Below are 23,483 nucleotides of genomic sequence, written 5' to 3'. Positions count from 1 at the left end.
TGTAAAAAGGTGTAACAGGGGTATAAAAGAAAAGGCAAAATTCTTCATGGCATCAGAAACACTGAATTGGGGAAGGAGTGGCTGCTTCAAACTGAAGGAGGTGACATGAGATCAGAAATAGCATGTGAATCACATAAATGCAGTGTCATATATACTGTGTTTGCTTTTGCATTTAAGAATTCATACTACTAGAAAATTAGTTTGCAGTATAGATCGTAGTGCTTGTTCATCAGCTCTCAAGTCTGTTGCTATTTAATATATTAAGTACATGACATAAAAGTAAGAACAAGATGAATTAAGGATGTAAAATATAACTCCCTTTTGTAAACACTCTCATAGCTTACCAGCTTTCTTAACTTACTTAGCTTACTCACATAAGGATTTCCCAGAGAATTTTCACAAGCTGCTTAGGATAGTCTGAACTGTGCATAGTACACTTTCGTAATCTTTTGAGATGCGGGAAGGAACTTCATGAGTTACCTTTCAGCCTCCCACTAAGTTAGTGAGGGTGAAGAAGGAGGTAAATATTCAAGGATAGGGCACAGGGTTCAGAGCAGTGAAAAAAGCCAAACCCCATGCAGGAGGTGTCACAATTTTGAAGTCACTAAGTGGAGTCTCAGGTTGTGCAGTAGCGCAATCATTTCAGCATTGATGTGCCAGCTTTTCACAGGATTGATCAGAGATGATTTTTTGCTGATCGTATGTTTCTGCATTACTTTTACTGTAAATATTTATGTTTATTTTAATTTGGAGGTTTTACACATCTTAGAAAAGTATTGTGTTGGAACAAGAGATTCATTTTTGATCAGTGCACTGAAGATGGCATGTCCTGTTAAACAATTTTTATTTTCAAGTAGCACTGCATACAGAAATGAATTATTTAACACAACTTGTGCAGTATTTTTGAGTGTTACCGAAAGGTATTTTGTTTGCCTTCTTTTGAAGGTTTTATTTTGATAGTCCTTTTATCCATCTTCTGCTTCTCAGATACTCATTTTGTCGTCTTCATTTTTCCTCTAGTTCTGTGCACCTCAGTTCTTTTATCTTTCACTACTTCTTCCAGCTTTCTGCTATCCTGTTCATCTTCCTCTAAAAAGAAGGTAGGTAATAGTCAAAGGAAGAAGAAAAAAGAAGTGGAGACGGTATGGATTGTATGTAGGATTTTCTGATTTTTGTATTTTTAAAATTTTTGTGTAAAGTGGAGGTTCATTTTTTAAAAGACTACATGGAATACATGCTTGGAGGAGCAACTTAAAATACTTTATTAATCTTAAAATAAGATGTAAAGGCTTTATTACCATGTTTAAGATCCCTTTTCTTTCTTCTGTGCATGGAAAGGGTAGCACTGAAGTTTCCCTTAGATTGCGGCTCTTGAGTCTGTGCACTGCATATTGTGAGTTCACCTCTCTGATTATTAAGAACTTCAGTTTTTACTTCATGTGTTCCAAATAAGACATTTAAACTTCTCTTGTTAATTGGCACTGTGAGAGCTTTACTGCAGCTGAGCACTACTGACATCTGCTAAGCAGTTGAAATGCAACTGGAAATGTCATCAGTTATTTAGCCTCTGCTCTTAGAACTACTTTTAATGCACAATAGTGAACACTTTTGATGTCCCTGGACTGTTTAAAGGTAATTTTGCTATCACCGTTTTGAGCACTCTTTAGCCTAATCTCACTTTGGTATTTTACAGTTTTTTAAACACAGAAACTTCAAATGCAGTGCCTGCAGCTTCAAGTGCTTTAATTGAGATTCGGAAAAGTATTCACTCTGCTACAGTATTGGTTTCGTTTTTTCTTCTAAGGTCATATGATCCTGCTTTATGCTGAGATTTTTTAGTGAATGCTGGCTACTAATTACCCCTGCTGAAAAATGCAGTCATCAGTTTTTAGCTCTTATCTAATTGTTTGTGTGGATTACTCTGAGACAATAGATAATAACTCAAGGAACTGTTTAGGACATTGTTTAGCTAAAGGTTCCTAAACAGTTTTAATGAACTCCTAAGGCACAGGACTGTGTGTGGCCTCTGGAAGTACTGCTTAATGAATTCAGGATGGACTCTGACCATACATTACACATTGTAGATAACGTTACTATCATCTGCTGGTGCTTTTTGTCTCTATTCTCTGCTGTTCAAAGAAGGTTGATAGAACACTCAATGATCTTGCCAAAATTTGAGTTCCAGTAATTTTGTACTACCTCAGTGTGCAAGTGTTCTCAATTCTTTACTGGTTTATATAACTGAGGAAAATCTTGACCTTACGTGTTTATTACTGCAAGTTTTTAAAGTTTTTAACAGATGTTCACCATCATTTGACACTTCAGCTGATTCCACTAAACTTTAGTATGTTACCTTCTGACTTTTATCTTCTCTCAATACATTCGAAGATTAAATTAAGTCAAGGAGAGATCAAGAGGGTTTTCTTTTCTGTGCTTAACTGCACAGAGTTAAGCATTTTGCTATTGTATTTGTTAACTGTAGGTAATACTTGTAAATTAAGATGTCCTTAACTGAATAGGATCTAGATTCAAATATTTGTCATGGTTGGGTTGCCCAAGACAATAGTACTAAACTTATTTTTCTGCCAAAGTTAGTAGAATATAGATACTATGAAAATTTTTAGGGAGGAAAATAATTTTTTGTGGTTTTTTGCAAAATACTCCTAATTTCTGGTGTGAAAGAACAGCTTCGCTGTTGCTTTTCATTCAAGACACAAGAAGCAGCCATTTAGAAAAAATGTGCTTATAATATGAAAGCATGCCTCACAATGCAGAGGACTTCTTACTTCAGCAAAATGTTCTGCTCTATTTGCGTTGGGGTGCGTGCATTTTTGGGTTTTGAGCCGTTACCTGCAGCTGATGAGCTCCAAAAAGAGCGAAACCAGTTAGGTCCTGCAGTACTGGCTAAAATCTTCCTTCAGGGGCGTTCTGGTGAGGGGACACTGAACAATGTTCTCTGCTGCATAAACCTCAATAGCCTTTTTCAATTTCCATAACACCAAAAAGAAATCTTTGAGACTTTTTTCCTTTAAGGCGTATGTGTTGTGTTGCTGGTGTCCGCCTGCCACTTTCTACTCCTGCTTATGGTCTCTCTGGCTTTAATCACCAGGTTTGGAAACACCTGGTTTTAAAAAAAAAAAGAGAAGTCTGAGGGATGGGATTTGTGCACAAGTAAAACAAATCATTGTGGTTTAGAAATTTTGATATTGCCATCTTCGTTCACTTAATTTAGCATTCAACACAAGTTGAAAATGGAGTATCAGACTGTGTGTACACAACATTGCCTTTTTACCATCGTTTTCCCAAATCTTGGTGGCTTAATTGGTCCTTTAAAGAGAACATACTTTTCTCCTCTTTTGGTTTTTGTGTTGGTTGGCTGGTTTGGTTTTGTTTTTCCTTACTTATACCTATCTTTTATCTTTTGCTTTGTTTTCTATGTCTTTCTTCACTACCACTTCACTCAAAGATTCAGAAGGAACCTTGAGTGGGCAGAAAAGCTGGTGACTTCTTAAATATGAGCACTACTTTAGTAGAGATGGACATGAACCTTGTGTTCTGAAAAGAAGTTACAGTTAGTAATTCAAATCAGACTGACTGTCTCATGCTGTTAACAGCTTTATTTACGAACAGATGGTTAGACACTTATTTTTAGACTTTTTTTCGATTCCCTCATATCTGTGTAGCTATACCCCTCATGTGTGTACAGTTACATATAAACTGAACAGTTACCCAGACCTACGCAAAAAACAAAGTCAGCCCCCTCACTAGCACTGTATTCAGGTGGCTACAGACACTTACAGTTTTGTGAAATATGGTGAGTTGCTGTAACAACTCAGTGCAGCTGAAGTTCTTCCCCTGCCTTCCTGCAACTGCCATTTTTCCACACACATTCCCTCCCCTTGCTTGCCTTACTCTCCTGGCATCTGGCAGGTCCTTCTAAAAGATGGTATCTAAGAACAGCTTGTTCTATTCTGTTCTAATGTAGTATTATACCTGTTGATGTCACTGACTTAAATTCCTAGGGGATGAGAAAAAAATGAATTTTCAGCAGGATTAGTGAGAAAGGTCAAGTCATGAGAAGATGGTGGTATAAGGGCATACACAAGACTATACAACTGGGAACAGGGACAAGGTGGAAAAGAGAAGCCAGACCACCTCCTCTTAACAGAAATAGGAGGATTATTACAGCGATTCAGCAGTCCGTGGAATTGTAGTTTCAAAATACAGAAAGATTTATTACCAGGTTAGGACTTCTTGCCTGTATTAAAATTCATGTGCAAAATAGCTGTGAGAAGATAATTTTGTCTCAATTTGAGCCCTTCTTTAGAGGAGGGACATTAGTAGATACCATAATCTTCTCAAAATTCTCCTTTCTTCTATGTCCCCTGAGCAGGGCAAGACACTATTATCCATGAACTTCTTTAGAATCACTTTTTTGTATCATTCAACTTTTAAATAACATGACAGTTTTTATCTGAGTTCATTGCAGCATTAGCGTATGGTTCTGAGTACTATTTGTGCTAAGAGTATGGTCAAGTACTTGGGTATAATCATGACAGACAGACTTTAGACTTTCCTGCAGCCTCCACTGTCCCGGTGCATTAATTAATAAAGTTATGGTGTTCATTCTGCCTGGCTGGTTTGTGTGCCACCTTCCAGTGCAGGGTGGGTGCGGAAAAGTCTCATTTTCAACAGCTTCTGAGAATAGTCAGTTTTGGGGCAGAGTGATGATGTGTGTGGCAGGTCCCAAAGCAACCAGGTGGCCACATCAGAACAGGGCCTTTCTGGTAACCTTTGCCTGGCATCCACAGAGAAGGATATATGGTGCTACAAAAATGTCATGAGCCTTTAGGCAACAGTATAAATCTGTTCTTTACAGATGTAGGATGGTGACCGCATCTCTCTGTTCTTTTTCCATTTTCTCTTGTCCCTCATCTGTGTTACAGAGATGGATGGGTAACAGGACTTGGTTCATGTACAGGAAAGAGGGAAATGTCTAAAGTTAATCAGATGAAAACTTGCTGCTGGAATGAAGAATGTTGCTGCAAATTCATCTTAGTCTGAGAGAAATAATGCAGTATCTGTGCTTTTGGGAAGAAAGAACTGAAATATTGTAGAGGATATTTTTGGGATGAAAATAAAATGTCTGAATCGCTAGTTTATGAGATTTGGGGCTTTATTTTATGTAAGGCAGATTTATCAGTTTTTGTGTGAGGTGTACCAATAGACCTGTGCTTGTATTTGTGATCACTAGAATTATAAATATTTGCTTTTTGTGGAAAAATAACTTATATTTTCAAGTTAGATTTGTTTATTCTCTTAGGGTCTTTCATTGCCGCATCTGCCATGGCTTACCCAAGGTTTAAATTAATTTCTGAGTGTTAACAGAAGGAATTTGATGCTGCTCATTACAGTATTGGGACTGTCCTGTTTAAAATCTTGTGTTCAGAAGAGAGCAAGTAGAAAATATGAATGAAGAACAAATTCCTGCACACTAAGCAATATCTAAGACAAAAGGAAAAATAAAATCATCAAGTTAATTCCTAACACGTTTGTATTTTCATCTGTTTGCAGCAATACAGATTTTCACAAAAAATAGCCCAAAGATTATTTGGGATACCCACTTCTCTGCAATGCAGTGAATAACTAGTAACTGAGATAGATGAAGAATCTGGTGAACTACTGAGCTTAAACTAGGTCTGCATTTTGAGCTCTCTTCCTTGTCTTAGAGGTAGGAGCACATCTGGGGCTTTCCTGTATTGAAGCAAGACTTTAATCCCACATTATTTGGGATCAGTCTGATGGTGTTTCTGTTTTCTTCTCTAGGTACTCTCTTCTGTGTGAAATACAAATTTGTGTAATTATAGGGATAGGGGAAATGGAGATCAGACATTTTATGAGGATGGGGATTGTGTTTTGTCACTATATTAATGTATTTGATCATGTTTTATAATCTGGTGTTCTGACAGTTGTAGAAGTTAGATGTGGAGAAGGTTGAAATTTTGACACTGAACCGTGCCATAAATCAAATCCCTCCTGATGGGAGAAAATTTTCTAGAAGTCCTTGCAAGGAGTTTCAAGGATAAACTGAGACTTTTCCTTGCGTTTCAATGCTGCCGGATTGTTGTTTATTAAGTCTTATCAGAGGAACAGAGCCACTAGTGTGACCCAGGTACAGCATAGAGCACAGAAAGCAGGAGTGAAGTCTCTAATTATCAAGATTTTCTCAGCCTTTTAAAGGTAATTTAACCAATGGTTACTAAAAACGTACATTATTTTCACTTTCCTACCAATTATTCAGTAACACGGGCAGGAACTGCGGAATTCTCTATCCAATCATTCCAAACTACTTTTACTGCAGAACATGGAGTAGTAGAAGAAGAAGGAGGTTTAGAGAACAACAACAATCCTCCATTTTTATATTTTTTACTCTTATCTATTTACTACAAAGAGAAGCCCAAAACCTCTAAATTTTTCACCCTGTGATAATCTTACATAGTAATCTATCACCTAATTCACACCACTGTATTTTCTAGTTCCTGTCTGATCGTTGGTAATTTTTTCCAAGGTTGGAGGCTAAAACAGTGTTGTTCAGGGGGGTAAGAACCCTTAAAAACAGGCAGAGAAATCCTCTCGGCACTCTGGGTTCCTACAAAATTTCTCTTTTTTCACAATCATATAATTTTAAAGTCTTTATAATTGGCAACTACGTTTTGGAATTTCAACCTCATGACTTCATCTTTTCATAGAGTTCCAGACAGCTTATATTCAGTATCCATTTTTTTTAATGGGAAGTGTGCTTACTCAGTGTGGGGAAGACTGTGGTTGTTTTGGCAAGAGTTCAGTAGTTGTGAGGGAAGGGATTCTGCCCCTCTGCTCTGGTGAGACCTCACCTGGAGTGCTGCATCCAGGTGTGGAGTCCTCAGCACAGGAAAGATGTGGACCTGTTGGAATGAGTCCAGAGAAGAGCCACAAAGAGAGATGGAGCACCTCTACTGTGAAGACAGGCTGAGAGAGTCTGGAGAACAAAAGGATACAGGGATACCTTATAGCACCTTCTGGTGCCCAGAGGGGGCCTACAAGAAAGCTGGGAATAAACTTTTTGGCAGGGCTTGTCACTATAGGACACAGGTTAATGACTGTAAACTTAAAGAGGGTAGTTTTAAACCAGATACAATGAAGAAATTTTTTATGATGAGGGTCGTGAGGCACTGGGACAAGTTGCCCAGAGAAGCTGTGGATGATGCCCCATCCCTGAAAGTGTTCAAGGCCAGGTTGGATGGGGCTCTGAGCAACCTGTTCTAGTGGAAGGTGTCTCTGCCCGTGGCAGGGGGTTGTGAGTACATGAATCTTAAGGTCCCCTCTAACCCAAAGCATTCCATGACTGATCTGCAGATTAGAGACCTCTGAAACAAACAAGCAGGGTGTGTGTGTTTCCCTTCTTCTGTCATTTAGCATGTAAATCCCCCAGCTGTGCCTTTCAGCTGCAGTTTGAGGGAGTTGGTTGCATGCTTTAGCTTTTAAGGTTTGTTGTCGCGGAGTTCTTTTGTTGAGATACACTATCTGCATGTATCCATCTGTGCAGAATTCTTTTTTTCTACATAGAATCTTTAAAATCATTGCCCTTAGGGTGTCCCAAAATGTTGGGACTTTTTTTTATTATAGCAGTTTACCCTGTTTCTAAGTTAGTCCAGGAAAGTCTTCCAATTTACTTGTTTGCTTGAATATTTATCTATTTTGTTATGAGTGCACACAGAACGTTGGTGACCCTTGATCTTTTAATTTCCTGGTTTCACTGTTTGTATAGTGGTTTTGTTTTAATGCAATCTAATGGAAGCAAATAATACCAAAGATTTATTGGCTCATTATAACAAATGACTGGATACTTAAATATTTATTTGAAGTTTTCTGGCTTGTAACACTGCTTTTGTTTTGATTTCAGAATGCTCTCTTTAGTTGTATTAACAGAAATGAAAGTAAGTATATAACAAATAGTTTGGTTTGCTTTTCTTTTGTATCATTCATTTTTTGTCTAAACTATAAGAGGTTCTGTGGGTGAGCATATACACAAACACATGGATTTCAGATCCATATAAGGAAAAACCATATGAGTAAATTGCCTTACTCAAGTAATAAAGGAATCGGGGCTGTTAGTATAGTTAATATCAGTTCTTAATTTGTGTATCTCTATTAGTCTTTTCTGTCATCTTTTTCTTCTGCTTGTTCATGCTAAGTAGCAAAATTAAATGCGTAGTTGAAATTTTTAAGAACCCTGCAAGTGTTCTGTTGCCTGATATATGTTTATATAAAATGAAATCAGTGTCTCAGAATTAATTCTAGTAGAAGTTGTTCTCAAGAACTACTATACGTATTTAACAACACAGCACAATTGGGTGAATCGCAGTACCGTCTGTCTGGGTTTTTTGAATGATACTACTCTTGTTTGTTTGTTTATTAGTAGTATTTCTGTAATAATTCAATTATTGGACATGTCTGGTTACCTAAAGTAAGAACAAAACAGCTGAAAATGAGATTCAGCTGGCTTGCTCATGTCTTGAACTTGAGTTCAAGGCAGCTTTAGTACTGACTTTTTTCTCCTGCCAGACAAACAAATGTAGTTTGGCTAGTTACAGATATTTCCAGTCATTCTCTAGACAGAGATATTTCAATAGCACGTAGAATTTCTTTTTTTTTTTTTTTTTTCCTTGAGCATCCTTGTGTTGTACAGACATGCTCATCTCGTCCTTTCTCTGCACAGGAACCCATAGATTTTCTGTTGTTTGTTTGTTTTGTTTGTTTGTTTGTTTGCTTCCCCAGTGGGGTCAGTCTGTTGCAGCTATGCGGGTCACCACACCAACTGCCGGGAATATTGCCAAGCAATTTTTCGGACAGACTCCTCTCCTGGTCCTTCACAAATTAAAGCAGTTGAAAATTACTGTGCATCTATTAGCCCTCAGCTTATACACTGCGTGAATAACTACACACAGTCATATCCAATGAGAAACCCTACAGACAGTAAGTACAAATAAATCCTTCTTTACTGAAAGTTATAGAAGATACTAAAAACGTACTTCATATACGTTTTATATAAAATCTGTTATTGTAGAAGGCTGTTGTATAAATTGTACTACTGTAATTGTATGAATTTATATAATGATAACTTTTGGGTTTAGGTGCTTTATTGATTTTTACTTACTTTTTATTTTTATATATTGGTTTTGTAGTTTTTTTCCAGAGTTGTTTCTGTATGTGTTTAGGAGAATGTTATTTGAGGTTCTTCAGAGGAGAAGAATCCACCTTACAGCACTTTTATTTCTCAGGGCTGTTATGTTGTACATCTTCAATGTTGTTTTGTGCTTGACCATTAATTATTTTGTTAACAGGTTTGTATTGCTGTGATAGAGCAGAAGACTATGCCTGTCAGGCTGCTTGTAAAAGAATTCTTATGTCAATGAAAACTGAGCTTGAAATTGTTGATGGACTTATAGAAGGCTGTAAAACCATGCCTCTCCCTCAGGACCCACTTTGGCAATGTTTTCTTGAGAGTTCCAGATCTGTTCACCCAGGAGTCACTGTGCACCCCCCACCTTCAACGGGCCTTGATGGAGCTAAGCTCCATTGCTGTTCCAAAGCAAATTCTTCCACATGTAGGTCAGTATCTCTCTAACCTCATTTCCAATTGTAAAAGTACTTAAGAATTTGTCTTATTTCAGGCCTTCGCTTGAATCTTGCTACATACATCAAATAAAAAGTTCTGGAATTCTTAGAAAAAATACAGGTTTAGGTAATCAGATCGTAATCTGTTGGGTAATCTATTCTGTCCCATACTTTGTATCTTAAAACATACTGTTTGATAACAGGAATCAACCTTTTCTCACACTTAGCACTGGCTTACTATAGCAGACACAGTAATTTAATGAAACCTGTACCATACTTGTGGTCATAATAGCCAATATTGCAGCCTCTGGTTAAGAGGTCTTAACAAGATGCTAAAGAGAGACTAGAGGACAATGAACTGCACAAACTCTCAAGTGCCTGGTTGCTTCATGTTAAAACCTTAGCAATATTCCTTATACGATGCTCTTCTGGTTTTTGTCAGTGAAAAATAACTTAGGTTATTTAGTAATTAAATAAGGGAACTAACTATTCTGGCATTTAGAAAAACAAAGGTTTTCAGCAAATTGTTGCATGCTTGCAAATTATTAAGGCATTTTTAGGCTAGGGTGGTTTTCTGTCCACTTTAAAAATAGATGATGATTGCATTTTAAATGCATCAATATGTATAAATAAGTCACAAACATTTTTGAGCTGTTATTTCCTTTTATATCAAAGTTTCCAGTAACAACAGCTCCTGAATGCAGCTGGATCTTTAATGAGTTTAGTAGTAGAGCCCTGGAGTTACATTATTTCTTAGAACATGGTAGCACAGGAAGTGACAATGAGTTCTAAAAATGGATCCTTCTCTCAAGTTTTCAATAGGCAAGAAAGTACTGTATCTAATAGTACAGTGTCGTTCCATACCTTGGGATGGGAACAGTTGTAGCTTGTAGGATATTGCTGTGAACAAAGTGAGCTGCGTATTGCTGACACCAAGAAACATCTCAAACAAAAGCAGCAAACAGTATCCCTGTTTCAAACATCAGGGCAAAAGAAGGAATGCATTTTTGTTTGACAGTCATTTCTGTAGGAGGAGAAAGTGTGATTTGAAGCTGAAGGATGGGATTAGAAGTTGTTCATTGTGATGTCAATTTAGATTTATTACAAGTAAAATTAGCTGGGATAGTTTTCACCTCAAAGTTTTAAGTTCAGCTTTCCAGCTGTTACATTTTTATTGGCTATTGCAGTTTTATATCCTGAAGTCTTTCAGTCTTACTACCTTAAAGTTTTGCTGACATTCTTAAGCAAAATAGGCTATTTTGGGTACCCTTGCAGACTTTGTGGGCTCTAACACAATCCTCTGCGGTGACTGGAGGCTATTGTGAGCTGCAAAGAAGTGATGGGCTATATCTGAATTGTTGTTCTTTTAATTTTGTTTTCTTCATCTCTATATTTGTTTGTTTGTTTGTTTTCAGAGAGCTCTGCACTAAACTTTATAGCACGAGCTGGGGCAATTCACAGAGCTGGCAAGAATTTGATCGCTTTTGTGAGTATAATGCAGTTGAAGTTTCCATGTTGACCTGTTTAGCAGATGTACGAGAACCTTGTCAGCTGGGCTGTAGAAATCTTACTTACTGCACTAATTTTAATAACAGGTAGGAGAGAGACACTGAATATTTTATAAAGGAATTCCTATGCTTTGATTTCAAAAATAAAATGAAATGTTTTTCAGACTTATTTTGAGATTGTATGTAGCTTTCTTTCTGCAAATATGGTTTCAGTTAATTTGAAAATAAGTAGTTTTTCTTTAGAATGAACTTTTGGAAATGTATTTAGCAACAGATGTAACAAAACTTATAAGAATAAAAGTTAACCCATGAACTTGTAAAATGTCACAGTGTATTATTATCTCTACATATTCCTCTGTCTTACTGTATAGACAAGTAAGTCATGGTTACTGGAATGTTGTGTGTTATAAATAAGGTAAAAGTGTTTGTTAAATTTACATGTTACTCATTTTCAGAATCCCTTTCTTACAGAGATGTTTCTGTGGGTTTGTACTCTATAGGACAAGATTATTTAAAAGTGGTGTCTGAAAGTAATTGCAAGGTTACAGTTGGAGTTTAAAAAAAAAATCTAAATTTTGTTAGCTGTTAGAGATCACTGGCTTTTTTTTTTTTTTTTTTTTTTTTTTTTAAATAGTATGTAGTGGCGTGAGTGCTATATGAGTAGTAGTATCCCAAGCCTGGCTAAATATAAATGATAAATCAACTTGCATTAGTGATTCACCAAGAAACATTTACATATATATTTGGGCTATCTAAGATATTTGCTCTTAAGTCAACTTCAGGTAAGAAATATTTAAGTGACATTTGATCTTAAGAGATAGAGGTGAGAAGGGAGTTTCAGCCTTGAGTCTTAAAGAGCTTGTCTTCCTCAAAAACAGATTTCAAATTGATTCCGATCTTGTTTAACTGTGGGAGGGATTAATTTCTTGTATATCACAAGAATCAAGCCATATGAAGGATGTAGAATTCTTACGGAATTAGGAAATGGAAAAATGTGTGGTACTTTCTTTTTCTTTTATACATGCTATATCTTACCTTCTTCTTTTAAGACCAACAGAACTTTTTAGAAGCTGCAATACTCAGTCAGACCAGGGAGCCATGAATGACATGAAGCTATGGGAAAAAGGGAGTATTAAGATGCCATTCATAAATATTCCTGTGCTTGATATTAAAAAATGCCAACCAGAAATGTGGAAGGCAATTGCCTGTTCCCTGCAGATTAAACCTTGTCACAGCAAATCCAGAGGAAGTATTATCTGCAAGTAAGTACTTGGGGAAAACAAAAAGCAATTTAGAGGTTCTACTAAGGATTTTAATGAAAATGAAAAAGCTTTAGGACTATGTTTGCTCTGTTAGGAAAACATAGCAAGGCAAACATGGAAGGAATATGAAATTGCATGGTTGCCATTGCTTGAATCTCCATCGCTGTAAATGAAGGTATTTGCCTATTAATGAGATGGATGTATATGCTTGCATTGTAAAGTGGGATAAAAAAGGTTTATTGAAAGGTTTTTTTGGCTCTCTGTGGTGTCTTAAACCTTTCCTCTTTTTGGTTTTGTGATCTACTGATGGCTTTCAGCTGACAGAAAGGTCTGAAAAAAATTAAGGTTTATTTTTTTTTAATAAATTTTGAAATTGGGGATTGGATAGAAAAAAGAGCAGTTAGTAGTGCAAGTAGTGAGGTAGAGTTCAACCCATATTAGACATCAGTAAATCAAGGAAATGCTTGGTCTTGGAAGACGCATGCATATGATGCCACAGAAAATGAAGATCACCAAGCCCAAAGTCAAAGAGGAGTAGTGTCAGCAGTAGTTTCTGTCTTTGTGTCACAAATTTATTCCTCCCTCCTATGTAAAATATAGCATATGTATATATATATATATGTGTGTGTGTGTGTGTATATATATATATATATATAAACACTCTGCTATGAGGCAGATCGGGAGAGTTGTGGATTCAGGGAAGGGAATAACATAGAGAGAAATCTTTTTCATACAAGACCTTTTTTCTTCAAGTAGTCTTCATGAAGTTCTGTCTCTTTATTTATCTGTAGATCAGATTGTGTGGAAATACTGAAGAAGTGTGGAGATCATAATAAATTCCCTGAAGGCCACTCAGCTGAGAGTATTTGTGAGCTCTTGTCTCCAACAGATGACCTGGAGAACTGTATACCTTTGGATACTTACCTGAGTAAGTAGTAACATACCTGTGCAGCACAATTAGAAACCAGGAGACTTTAAATGCTTGTCATTACTTTAAATACTCTTCTTTTTTTTTTTTTTTTTTTAAGAAAGTTGTATTGAATTTGTGGCATTTTATTTAGTGTATTAGAGAAAATTGGAATTTTGAAGTTGCCATAGTTCATTGCTTCTATTCCTTCTTGTATTGGGCATATGTGGCAAGAAAATTATTGGGCAGACAAGATAGAGGAAATACATTTTGCATGTGAAGGATCATCTGGGTCATTATTTCCAGGACTGAGGATTAAACTATTGAAATACATTAACTACCTGGTCATATCAACCTTCTACATCTATAATTAAAGTAAAAAAAATTCACAGAATTGTCAAAAACATGATTTTACTGGACATAAGAAATGCCATGCTTAGCTGAAGAAAATTAAACCTCATTAAAATCAGTATAGATGATATATATTCTGTTTTCAGGCCCAAGTTCTTTAGGCAACATTGTAGAAGATGTTACACATCCATGTAATCCAAATCCATGTGCAGCTAATCAGCTATGTGAAGTAAATAGAAAAGGATGTCAGTCTGGAGAGCTGTGTCTTCCATATTTGTGTGTGCCAGGTAAGGTTTTTTGGGCTTCTCTTTACTGGACTTTGCTGGTCAATATATGTCATTGAAATGTTGTTGAAGGTTTTAAAGTGGATTGCTGTGCCACAGTTTAACCCAGCTGGCACCTGAGTACCACACAGCCCTCGCTCACTTCCCCCTCTGGCCTGGGGAGGAGCAGTTTAGTCACTGAAATAAAGTTAATAATAATAGTTGTGATGGCTCTGATGATGAAAAGAGAGATAACAAAAAGAGAGGAATATAACCAAGGGGAACCAAGAGATGCACAGTGCCACAGCTCCCCTCCCACTGACCCGATGGCCAGCCCTTCCCACCAAACACGTCTGGACATGCAGCCAACGGCGCTTCTGCTCCCTTCAGTGACACTTTTAATGTGGTTGCACCTCACCAGAAAGGCATTCATGGTCATTTGGGAGCTGCTCTTTTAGAACACTGGTGTTGTCTAACCTCTGCACCGTGTGTAAACGTGAGCTGACTGGGGAGAGAGCCTCATGCAGAACAAGTTTCAGGTACCTAACTTTGAAATGGCAGGGTTGTGTGGTGTTAATAACAAGGATCAAACCTACCAAAAGAGGTGTGAGGCTCTGAAATGTCCAGCTTCTACAACCCCCTCATTGTTCTGCCCTGGGCACTGGTAGTTTTTCCCTTTCCTTTAAAGCAGAAGCTGTCATTCAGTGACTCGAGGGGTCAGCTGTGCTTCTTGAAGCAGAGCAGAAAGTGTGCATTTGGTGACCACTTGAGCATGTGTGTGACTGAGCAAGTGAGAGCAACACTGATTTTTACACTGAATTGCATGGATCAGCCTCCTTTCTAGAGGAGGTGATAGAGAACATTGCCATAGCTGTCTAATATCAGTTCCCCGAGCCTCTTTTCTTCCAGCAGTTCTGTGGCTGATCAGCCGTTTCCCCAGTGGTTCCTAATTAAAAGGAGGAAAGCTGGGTTTTGCTTCACTCATACATCTGCTCTACTTGTGCTCTTTTAAAAGTGAGGATAGGCTTCAGCTCATTCTTTGCGTGAGCCTAGGGATATTGTTTTGGTTATGCTTCTATGACCCTTACAAAATATTTTTGTTTTCCTGGAAAGCTGAGCCTTATTACTATAGAGCTTATATTGCCTTCACTTGCCACAAAAGTCATTCAAAGTCATCTGAAAACAAGCTCACACAGAGCTTTTGAAGAGATAATTTGCTTCCTCTGAAGGTCGGAAAGTTACTTTGGTGTTTTAATTCAGTCTTTTTATTGGCTGAAAGTTTCAGGGGGCTTGTTGCAGTTCACCCCTTGTAGGGTTAGTTCAATCTGTTATTTATTTTATTATTTTTCCTTGCAATTTTAAAAACAATTTTCTTTTCTTTTCCATTCTTTCTTTTTTAAATCCACTTTTCCTGCTTTTTCTCCCTTTCTTCCCTCTTCACATCTACTTGTAAGAATCCTTCAGTGTTCATTTAGGAGGTACAAGTAGGGAAGAAAGGCACAATAAAATATGTGAGAGAGGGGAATGACTGGGCCTTGCTTGTGAGACCCTTTAATTCAAATCCTGTATTGGAGAGAGTGAAGCATGTGCAGTATTTGACATATAACATGTTTCATACTACTGCAGAGCTGAAAAATTAAAATATTTGAGAATTACTGGAATTTCAAGTCTATTTCTCAAAAGTAACATCTTTACAGGTACTTCAGAACTTTGTCTCGATCAAGTATCTTCTATTTTTACTACTTGTTGCCTCTGTGAAATGGATGAATTTGTTTTAAGGGCAAGAGTAAGGCTGCTCAAGAACACCTTATGTTTTTTGCAAGTCAGAGTAGTAATTAATTTCAGTAGTGGCACTCGCCCATGTGTTCACTACTTACGAGCTAAAATTTTTCCTTGTATGCAGGCTGCAAACTGGGAGAAGCCTCCGATTTTATTGTCCGTCAAGGCACACTTATCCAAGTTCCATCCTCAGCTGGTGATGTTGGGTGTTACAAGATTTGTACCTGTGGACACAGTGGATTGCTGGAGAACTGTATGGAAATGCATTGTGTTGACCTCCAGAAATCATGCATTGTTGGAGGACAAAGAAAAAGTAAGTAATAGAGCAGTGATGTATCCAGCACGTGCTCCTTACCTAATGAATTTTGAGCTATGTGAAAAGACACAGAGGGTCTGAATTCAGAGTTTACCAGAAAATACAAAAGCTGATGATTACATCCCTATATTTAATACTGGGTTAAGTCTTACATGTGCTGGGGGGTTCCATTGTTGAAATCGGTACTGAACTGTGTCTGTCTCAATCAATCACAGTCCTGTGTGAAGGGTATTCTCAGTACACCATTTCTTTTTAGCATGGGGTGGTTTCTTTACTAGCTCCAAATGGTTTGGGGGGGTTGTTTTGGATTTGTTGGGGGGTATTTTTTCTTCCTTCCAGTGGCTTGTGGCATCTGGACCCATGAACTCCCAAGGTCTGTGTTTCCACTCCAGTGGTTGGCACAAAGACCTCTTACCCTACTTATTGGTTCATCCAACTTAAGGTTTGTTAGTACTCATGCACATACTCAGAGTAGGAAGCACACACCTTAAAAGGTTAAAAATAGGATTGGATAAAAATGTAGGATAGGTTGTGGTGATCAAGTGCAGGGTTCAGTGAGAAAGACAGACTGTCCAGCTGCCTGTCAACACTGAACCATTCCCTTTTTCCCCTCTTCCCTTTGCTTTTCTACACATCTTCCTGCTTGATTCGTCTTAATTCCTCCTTTTCCTTATCTTTGGTCCTTCCACTAAACATCCCCTAGTAAGTTTTGCACAATCTCAACATTAAATAAGAATTACAGGTTAAGATATTCATCAATGGGGCTAACATATGCCTAAAAATAAACATGTAAGCAACATAATGATGATAAAGGTGTATTGAACACTGTGATTCTTTAAAGTCTTCCTCACCATGGCAGCTCTCTGTGTAGAGTTAAATTTGGCATAGGTAATAAGGATTAATTTTTTTCTTTCCTTTTTTTTTTCCAAAATTGGTACTATTTGTTCATGGAAGCAGAACACTGAAAACATCTTAACATTAACAATATATTTGGTGGACAGTTGTAGAAAGTATCTGGAGAAAGTAGATACTTTTAAGATACAGTTGTTAGCAAATACAGGTTTTAAATGGTGACTGTAACTTTTTATGGACCATTCTGTCCAAGAAAACTTGCAGTTGTTCAGACTACTGGTGAAAATAATCACAAAAATATCTGATGCTGTATTTGTATTTTATGGTTGCACAGTGTACAGCCCTCACTTGTTCTGATAACCATTCAACAATATGTGTTGAATACCTACCCAGCTGTAGGTATTCAATAAGTGTTGTCCATTTAAAAACAAGCAAACAAATTACCACAACCCCAAAACCAGACAGGTTCCTCTCATTTGCCAGTGACTCATGAAGTGTTTGTGGCGATTAAGGTTTTATGTAATAAAAGATAAAAATTACTAGGTTCCAAATCTGTTAGGCAATGCATTGAAAACAAAGAATTAAAAGTTCATGGTCACCATGTAAACATTTTGCAATAACTATATTTAATTGGTTTCTGTATCAGTTGGACATAAAATCTGGACTGTTTTTTTTTAAACCAATCTCTATAAAGAGAACAACACTGAATATTTTAAATTATGCTGGGGTTTTTTGTGTTGTGAGTTGACTCCAGCTAATGAAATGATTACTGATAAGGACAGGTTGCTGTGTGCACTCTTTGACAGTGAAAGACAATAGCCTTGTAAAGTTTCCAGGTGGATCCTAAGTCACGTACTCTGAAGATCGGGTACCTGAGATCCTGTGTTTGGCATTACCATCTAACCTCTTCTTCCCTGCTGGCAAATTCCTTGGTCCTTTGAGTAGTACTGTGGTGTAGTGAGGTTCTTGTGCTACAGAGGCTTTCTCACCGCCTCTTGTTCTGCCTTCATTTGTCTCTGAGCACCTCTTCTGAATTACTCCAGTGCTGAGGGGTTTCCTTGTGCCTATGCAATGTTTTATCAAAAATTCTAATTTTCAATCTCAATCTCTTGAAGAGAGATTAGAGGGAATTACCTTATTTTGTAAGGCATGATTACTATTATGTCTTCCTCAGGAGCTATGTATTTGTTGGTAGTCTTTGATAACCAGTTTGGTTATGGATAGATCAGACTCTCTCATCAACATGGATTGATTTCATATAAAACATACATCACAGTGAAGGGCAGTCATATGGACAGTTCAAAAAACTGAACTGGAGTTGCTAAATTGAAGAAGAATCCCCTAAGTTTGCAGTTTGATTCTTAGATTCAGGTGTAAAAATGTTACTGACTTATAAAATACGTTCCAATCCAATGAGGGCTGGAATGAAGCATTGGCACTTTTACCTCTTGACAAACACGAATGTGCTTTGTGTGAGACTATGTCTAGAACTTTAGCAGTCCTAGGTAAATTTAATTTAGGAGAAGAATGTGTCTTTACAAAAGCTTTACCTTTAAGAAAACATGAAACATGCTAGCCAGAATTTATTGTTCTTTAAAAAAATACAACAGAAAACCTAATTTATACAGGCTTTGAAAGGACAAAGTGCTTGCTTCCCAGGTTAACTAATTAATCAAAACCACATGTGAACAGACTTTCCCTTTAAGTGAATAAAGCAAAACTTGAAATCTAAAAAAAAAAAAGAAAAAAGATGGAAGTTTCAGTGGGAAAATATATTGAATAAGGGAAATTACAGAAACAGTTAATGAGAATGCAATTTCTGTGTAGTATATATGAATATGTAGTCTTCTGGTGTATTTGCATTAATTGTATGTATTTACTTAATTTATTTTAAGGCCATGGAACGTCCTTTAATATAGATTGCAATGTCTGTTCCTGTTTTGCTGGAAACTTGATTTGTTCTACACGTCAGTGTCTAACTGAGCACAGTTCAGAGGACGAACGTCGGAAGTTTACAGGTAACTTTGCAAACCATGAAAACTGTAAGTTGAGTATTTTTAGAGCAGGGATTATCAACTAAATTCTTTCTACAGTATTAATGGAAAACACCTGATAATTTGTTATTACTACGTTTTTTTAACTATTTCTTTTTCTCATGTCCAACCTGCACTGCAGGAAAAGCACATACTTTAAAAAAGAAAATCAGTACTGAAAAATAAAACCGCATGTAGTACGTAAAAATAAGTAGAGACAGGGTACACTGGGGATGAGAGATAAGGAGTTCAGGGGAAAAGAAAGCTGAGTAGAATGAGCAAAGAGGCCAGACACAAACTTCCCTTCCTGCTCCTTGTAAGTGCCTGTGTGCTCCAGCATTGCTAAATGACAGGTGGGAGGAAAGGGCTAAGGGCACTTTGCTGGAAGGCAGAGATGCTCAGTGACCCTTTGTGTATCTTGTGTCATAGAAGGTGAGTGTGCAGCCAGTCCCTGTTCTGTGTGTTGCTCTTGCAGGTTTGCCCTGTAACTGTGTGGACCAGTTTGTCCCAGTCTGTGGCCAGAACGGGCGCACGTATCCCAGCGCGTGCATAGCTCGCTGCGTTGGCCTCCAGGACAACCAGTTTGAATTCGGATCGTGTATTTCCAAGGATCCTTGCAACCCAAACCCTTGTAATAAAAATCAAAGGTAAAAGCAGAATATGTTTTTAAGCTTTTCTTTGGCTTCATCAACTCATAAAGCAGATTTATGTGTTCTTTGAATATGTTGTATATTGTAGTAACATTCTACTTTGGGGCTATTCCAATAAAAATAACTGTTTGAAGTAGCTTCTTTTTATTTATCATAGTTAGTAATATTGGACTGTAATTACTGCCAGTTTTTGGTTCCATTTTTGTAGTGCTATGTCAATTAAATTCATTATGTAGATCTCAGTTCAGCCATAAAAGAGACTTGATGTACACTTTCAAAAGTGGGAGAAGCAAATTTTGTCGAAATGGCAATAACTGTCACTTTACTACTTTGTTTCACACCTTCTTTTAGCAGTTTACAAAGAAGACCCACATCAGAATTCAAGACTTGGAGTCAGTCTTGCTTATTCAGTCAATAATCTGTGCTTTTTGTCTCTAAAATAGGAAAATACCAATCACCAGTTTTTTTCTTAGACTGAAATCTTGTGAAAACTATGTCTGTACAATCTCTGGATTTTCAATATCAAGAAAAGCAAAATCTGCATAGACAAATACATTAAAACAAAAATATGCTTTGTACTAGTGTCAGGCGAAAAGAAAATCTGACCTTTCTTACAGAGATCAAAGTCTGTGGTTCACAATATTGGTCTCTGTCTTCAATTTTCTCAGTGTTGTGCAATACTGCAGTCTCCTTTGAATTACTGCATTTTTCTGTTTTGAAAGAAAGCCATCAAAATAAGTTGTGTAATATTGCACTTTCATGAAAGCTGATTGTAGCGGTTTTAGGGTTTTTTCCTTTTTCTGTACTTAAAATGCCATGATGCAGAAAAATACTGAGAAAACACTGTAGTTTTGTAGCTGTAACAGCCATTATGGCATTCAAAATTGGAATTTCAAAGCTGCATTGTGGATAAGTATTTTTTACTTTTTGTTTGAAATTTGGAAAGTACAGAGAGGCTTTCCTGTTTTTCAAAATACCATTATGCTCAGAACCTCAACTTGTAGTTTCAGTAAAGGACTGTACACAATACATTTTTCTGGGTCAGTTTGATAATATAGCTCAAATTGAACATGCTCATCTGAAAATGCCCCCGATGCACTTGGAATCTGTTTAGGATCTTACATTCTGCTTGTGAAGGGTTTAAATCTCAGAATTTCCGAGCCTGCCCTAGTATTAAAGGCATATCTGTAACACATGGGAGCGCAGCTCTTAGAGAGAATAAGGACACATTGTGCATAATCTAGTGGTAGCAGCACTGCTGTCATTTATAGGAGGAGGGGGTTGTCCAAACAGGCCATGAGACCTTTCATCAGGCTGTTCATCAGACTGCATAGGCTGGCATTTCTCTAGCAGAGGGAGGCCTTGCAGGGCCAATGCCAGATGTTTTGCAGATAAGGTCATGGAAGGTACATGTTTAACGAAAAGGGGAAAGAATTTCTATCTGTACTTGTCTGTGAAGGCTGCGAAGGAATCGATGCCAAGGAAGTGTGTATGTGAGATTTTTCTGTTTGTTTGCAGTCATCCCCTAGATGGGATGTTGTCCAATATTTTGAACCTACAAAGCTAGAATCCAATTAGATATTTGTAATTGAAACCATATAATCTTGTAGGTCTTGTTTTCACCCCTTTCTCAGAGAAAGGAGAGACTAGACCTCTGCAATACAATCTTTTCCTCTTGCTCACTGTTTCCATATTTTCTCTAGCCTAGCTGTTCTTAATATTCATTTACAAAATGAAGTGTGGGAGTAGGTGAGAAGTTTATCCAAGCCTTTCTCAATAATCCCTTGAAAAATACTTGGTAAAAGATAAATGTTAGTGGTAACTGTAGTTGTGTTCACACACATCGAGTAAATGTGGTGTGAAACTGTTCCAGGTTTGTGATGAGACCTGAACTGGGCCTATTCAGAGTGTTTCATCATTTGTATTTCCTGCAGCTCTGCTGAAACACAGTTAGCTCTAAAGCACTGGAGAAAATTTCACTGTAAATATTTTCCCTGAGTATTTTGAGACTTAAATAAATCCTATGACACGATATGAAATTATTATTACTTTCTGCAGGTGCATACCAAAGAAACAAGTTTGCTTGACCAGTTTTGAGAAGTTCGAATGTAGCCAGCATGAATGTGTGCCAAGGCAGTTAAATTGTGACCAGACACGGGATCCTGTTTGTGACACAGACAATGTGGAATACACTAACTTGTGTACTTTGTACCAAAAAGGAAAAAGTTTAGCATACCGAGGACCATGCCAGGTAGGAAGTGGTTCTAGCAATGAATGTCAAATCTTCTTTGTTCCTTGGTGTTCAACTTAACAATTTTTATTTTTCTTCTTTTCAATATTGTTCGTTTGCTTAGGTCTTTTTGAAGTATTCTGTTTGAGGTTTATAGCTTATAAAATGTTCTAATAGAAAGTAGTCATTTAAAATTTTAATTTTAACTAGTATAAAAAAAACTCTCACAATCTTCAGAATTTTGTTAAGTGTTTCTCTGCTTTAGTTAACAGTTGTCTCAAAACCAATCAAAAGCTCTACTTATGCTTTCTTTGGGGTCATACTCTTGATATTTATATCTTCCTATATATGCTATTAAAGCTTGCACTAAGGTGTGTTTGCAGTAATTAGTGCAGTTCCTTGGTTACTTAAATGCTAATTCTTACCAATTTTAACGTGCCTAAATATAAAATTATGCCCAGCCATAGAAAGTCTTTAGCTTTTTGTGTGATTGTGCCCCAGGTTTACCAAGTTCATTGCTCAGGATCTGTTTATAGACTAGGCAGTCTGTAATACTTTCCTAGTGAGTCTGCATTGGATTAGTCTTCATATTAATCCTTGAGAAGGATTAGGATTAGGTTTAGTTTTTCCATCCCACCGCTCTCTACGGTGGTGTTAGACAAGCTGCTTCTGTCACCTTACAATGACACATACACAAATGTAAGTAATACAGGTAAATAAGTAATATATAAAAATATATAATAATGTGTTAGATATACATGTGCATGCACACTAAATTTTAAGCACACAAAACCACACTAAGATGAATTAATAATTTACTAATGAGTTGTTAACAAATTAATTTTATTAATAGAATATTTTAAGGTATAGTGAAATTACAATGATTTTCATTGATTTAATAAGTTGATTTAAATATGGTCCTTTTATTTAAGCATTAGCACAGAACAAAAGTTGTTGGTTTCTGAAACATGTTTTCTTGTACATTTCTCAGACTCTGTCACCTTTTTGAAGTACTTACCCTTTTCATTTATGGCCTGTTCATAAACTCGCAGGTTATTTCCTCTGGATTTCCTCCTTTTTCAAACATTGGACAATATTAGCAGTGAATTCCCATGAACTTTGGTTTTCCTCATGTTGAAACTGCTCTGACATTCCTGCAGCACGGCTGAATTGATGTTGCAAGCATTGTGTGTGTTTCAGCCATTCTGCAGGTCGGTGGAGCCTGTGTGTGGGCACAACGGGGAGACCTACGGCAGCGTCTGTGCCGCCTACTCCGACCGCATGGCCGTGGACTACCACGGGCCCTGCCAGGCCGTGGGCGTGCTCTCCGACTATGGCTTCCACTCCGAGTGCGCCTTCGTCAAGTGTCCCCAGCTCTCTGCCATGGGCTGCAAGCCCGTCATCGCGCCAGGTGGGGAAGCTCACTGCAGAGAGGGGAGAGTCTCCAGGCTCTGAGTATAAATAGGGCGATACTTGGAACAAAACCTAGGCTTTAAAATGTTACACTAAGAGAAAGCACGAATAGTGACTCTACTTAGGGCTAGAACAAGCCACTGTCAGGACTCAGATGAGTAAACCTGAATTGGAAGGGCCTTGGCTTTAGGAGTCATGCTCCTTCAGTCTTTAGAGACTGGCAACTGGGATGGGTTTGGGAGAAACAGATGAGGTCTGTGGT

At 37.4% G+C, this 23,483-nt stretch overlaps 1 protein-coding gene across 2 annotated transcripts in view; it reads left to right on the top strand.

Annotated features, from left to right (window-relative positions):
- Positions 1–23,483, top strand: part of RECK (reversion inducing cysteine rich protein with kazal motifs) — a 47,323-nt gene that overhangs the window by 18,895 nt on the left and 4,945 nt on the right. Inside the window, exons 1-13 of one of the 2 annotated variants that reach the window (XM_032102167.1) lie at positions 5,331–5,731; positions 7,943–7,976; positions 8,818–9,015; positions 9,384–9,651; positions 11,073–11,252; positions 12,215–12,427; positions 13,219–13,355; positions 13,832–13,972; positions 15,852–16,040; positions 18,791–18,913; positions 19,404–19,575; positions 21,637–21,829; positions 23,009–23,219. In XM_032102167.1, coding sequence (XP_031958058.1) covers position 7,976; positions 8,818–9,015; positions 9,384–9,651; positions 11,073–11,252; positions 12,215–12,427; positions 13,219–13,355; positions 13,832–13,972; positions 15,852–16,040; positions 18,791–18,913; positions 19,404–19,575; positions 21,637–21,829; positions 23,009–23,219 — 2,026 coding nt within the window. In that variant the 5' untranslated portion in view covers positions 5,331–5,731; positions 7,943–7,975. Of the gene's footprint in view, positions 1–5,330; positions 5,732–7,942; positions 7,977–8,817; positions 9,016–9,383; positions 9,652–11,072; positions 11,253–12,214; positions 12,428–13,218; positions 13,356–13,831; positions 13,973–15,851; positions 16,041–18,790; positions 18,914–19,403; positions 19,576–21,636; positions 21,830–23,008; positions 23,220–23,483 lie in introns of those variants that run through there. The other variant, XM_032102158.1, reaches the window with a different exon arrangement.

Source organism: Corvus moneduloides, chromosome 1 (assembly GCF_009650955.1).
Source record: "Corvus moneduloides isolate bCorMon1 chromosome 1, bCorMon1.pri, whole genome shotgun sequence".
Lineage (NCBI taxonomy): Eukaryota > Metazoa > Chordata > Aves > Passeriformes > Corvidae > Corvus > Corvus moneduloides.
The sequence above is the reverse complement of the archived record's forward strand: the minus strand, read 5'-3'. Positions and strand labels throughout refer to the sequence as shown.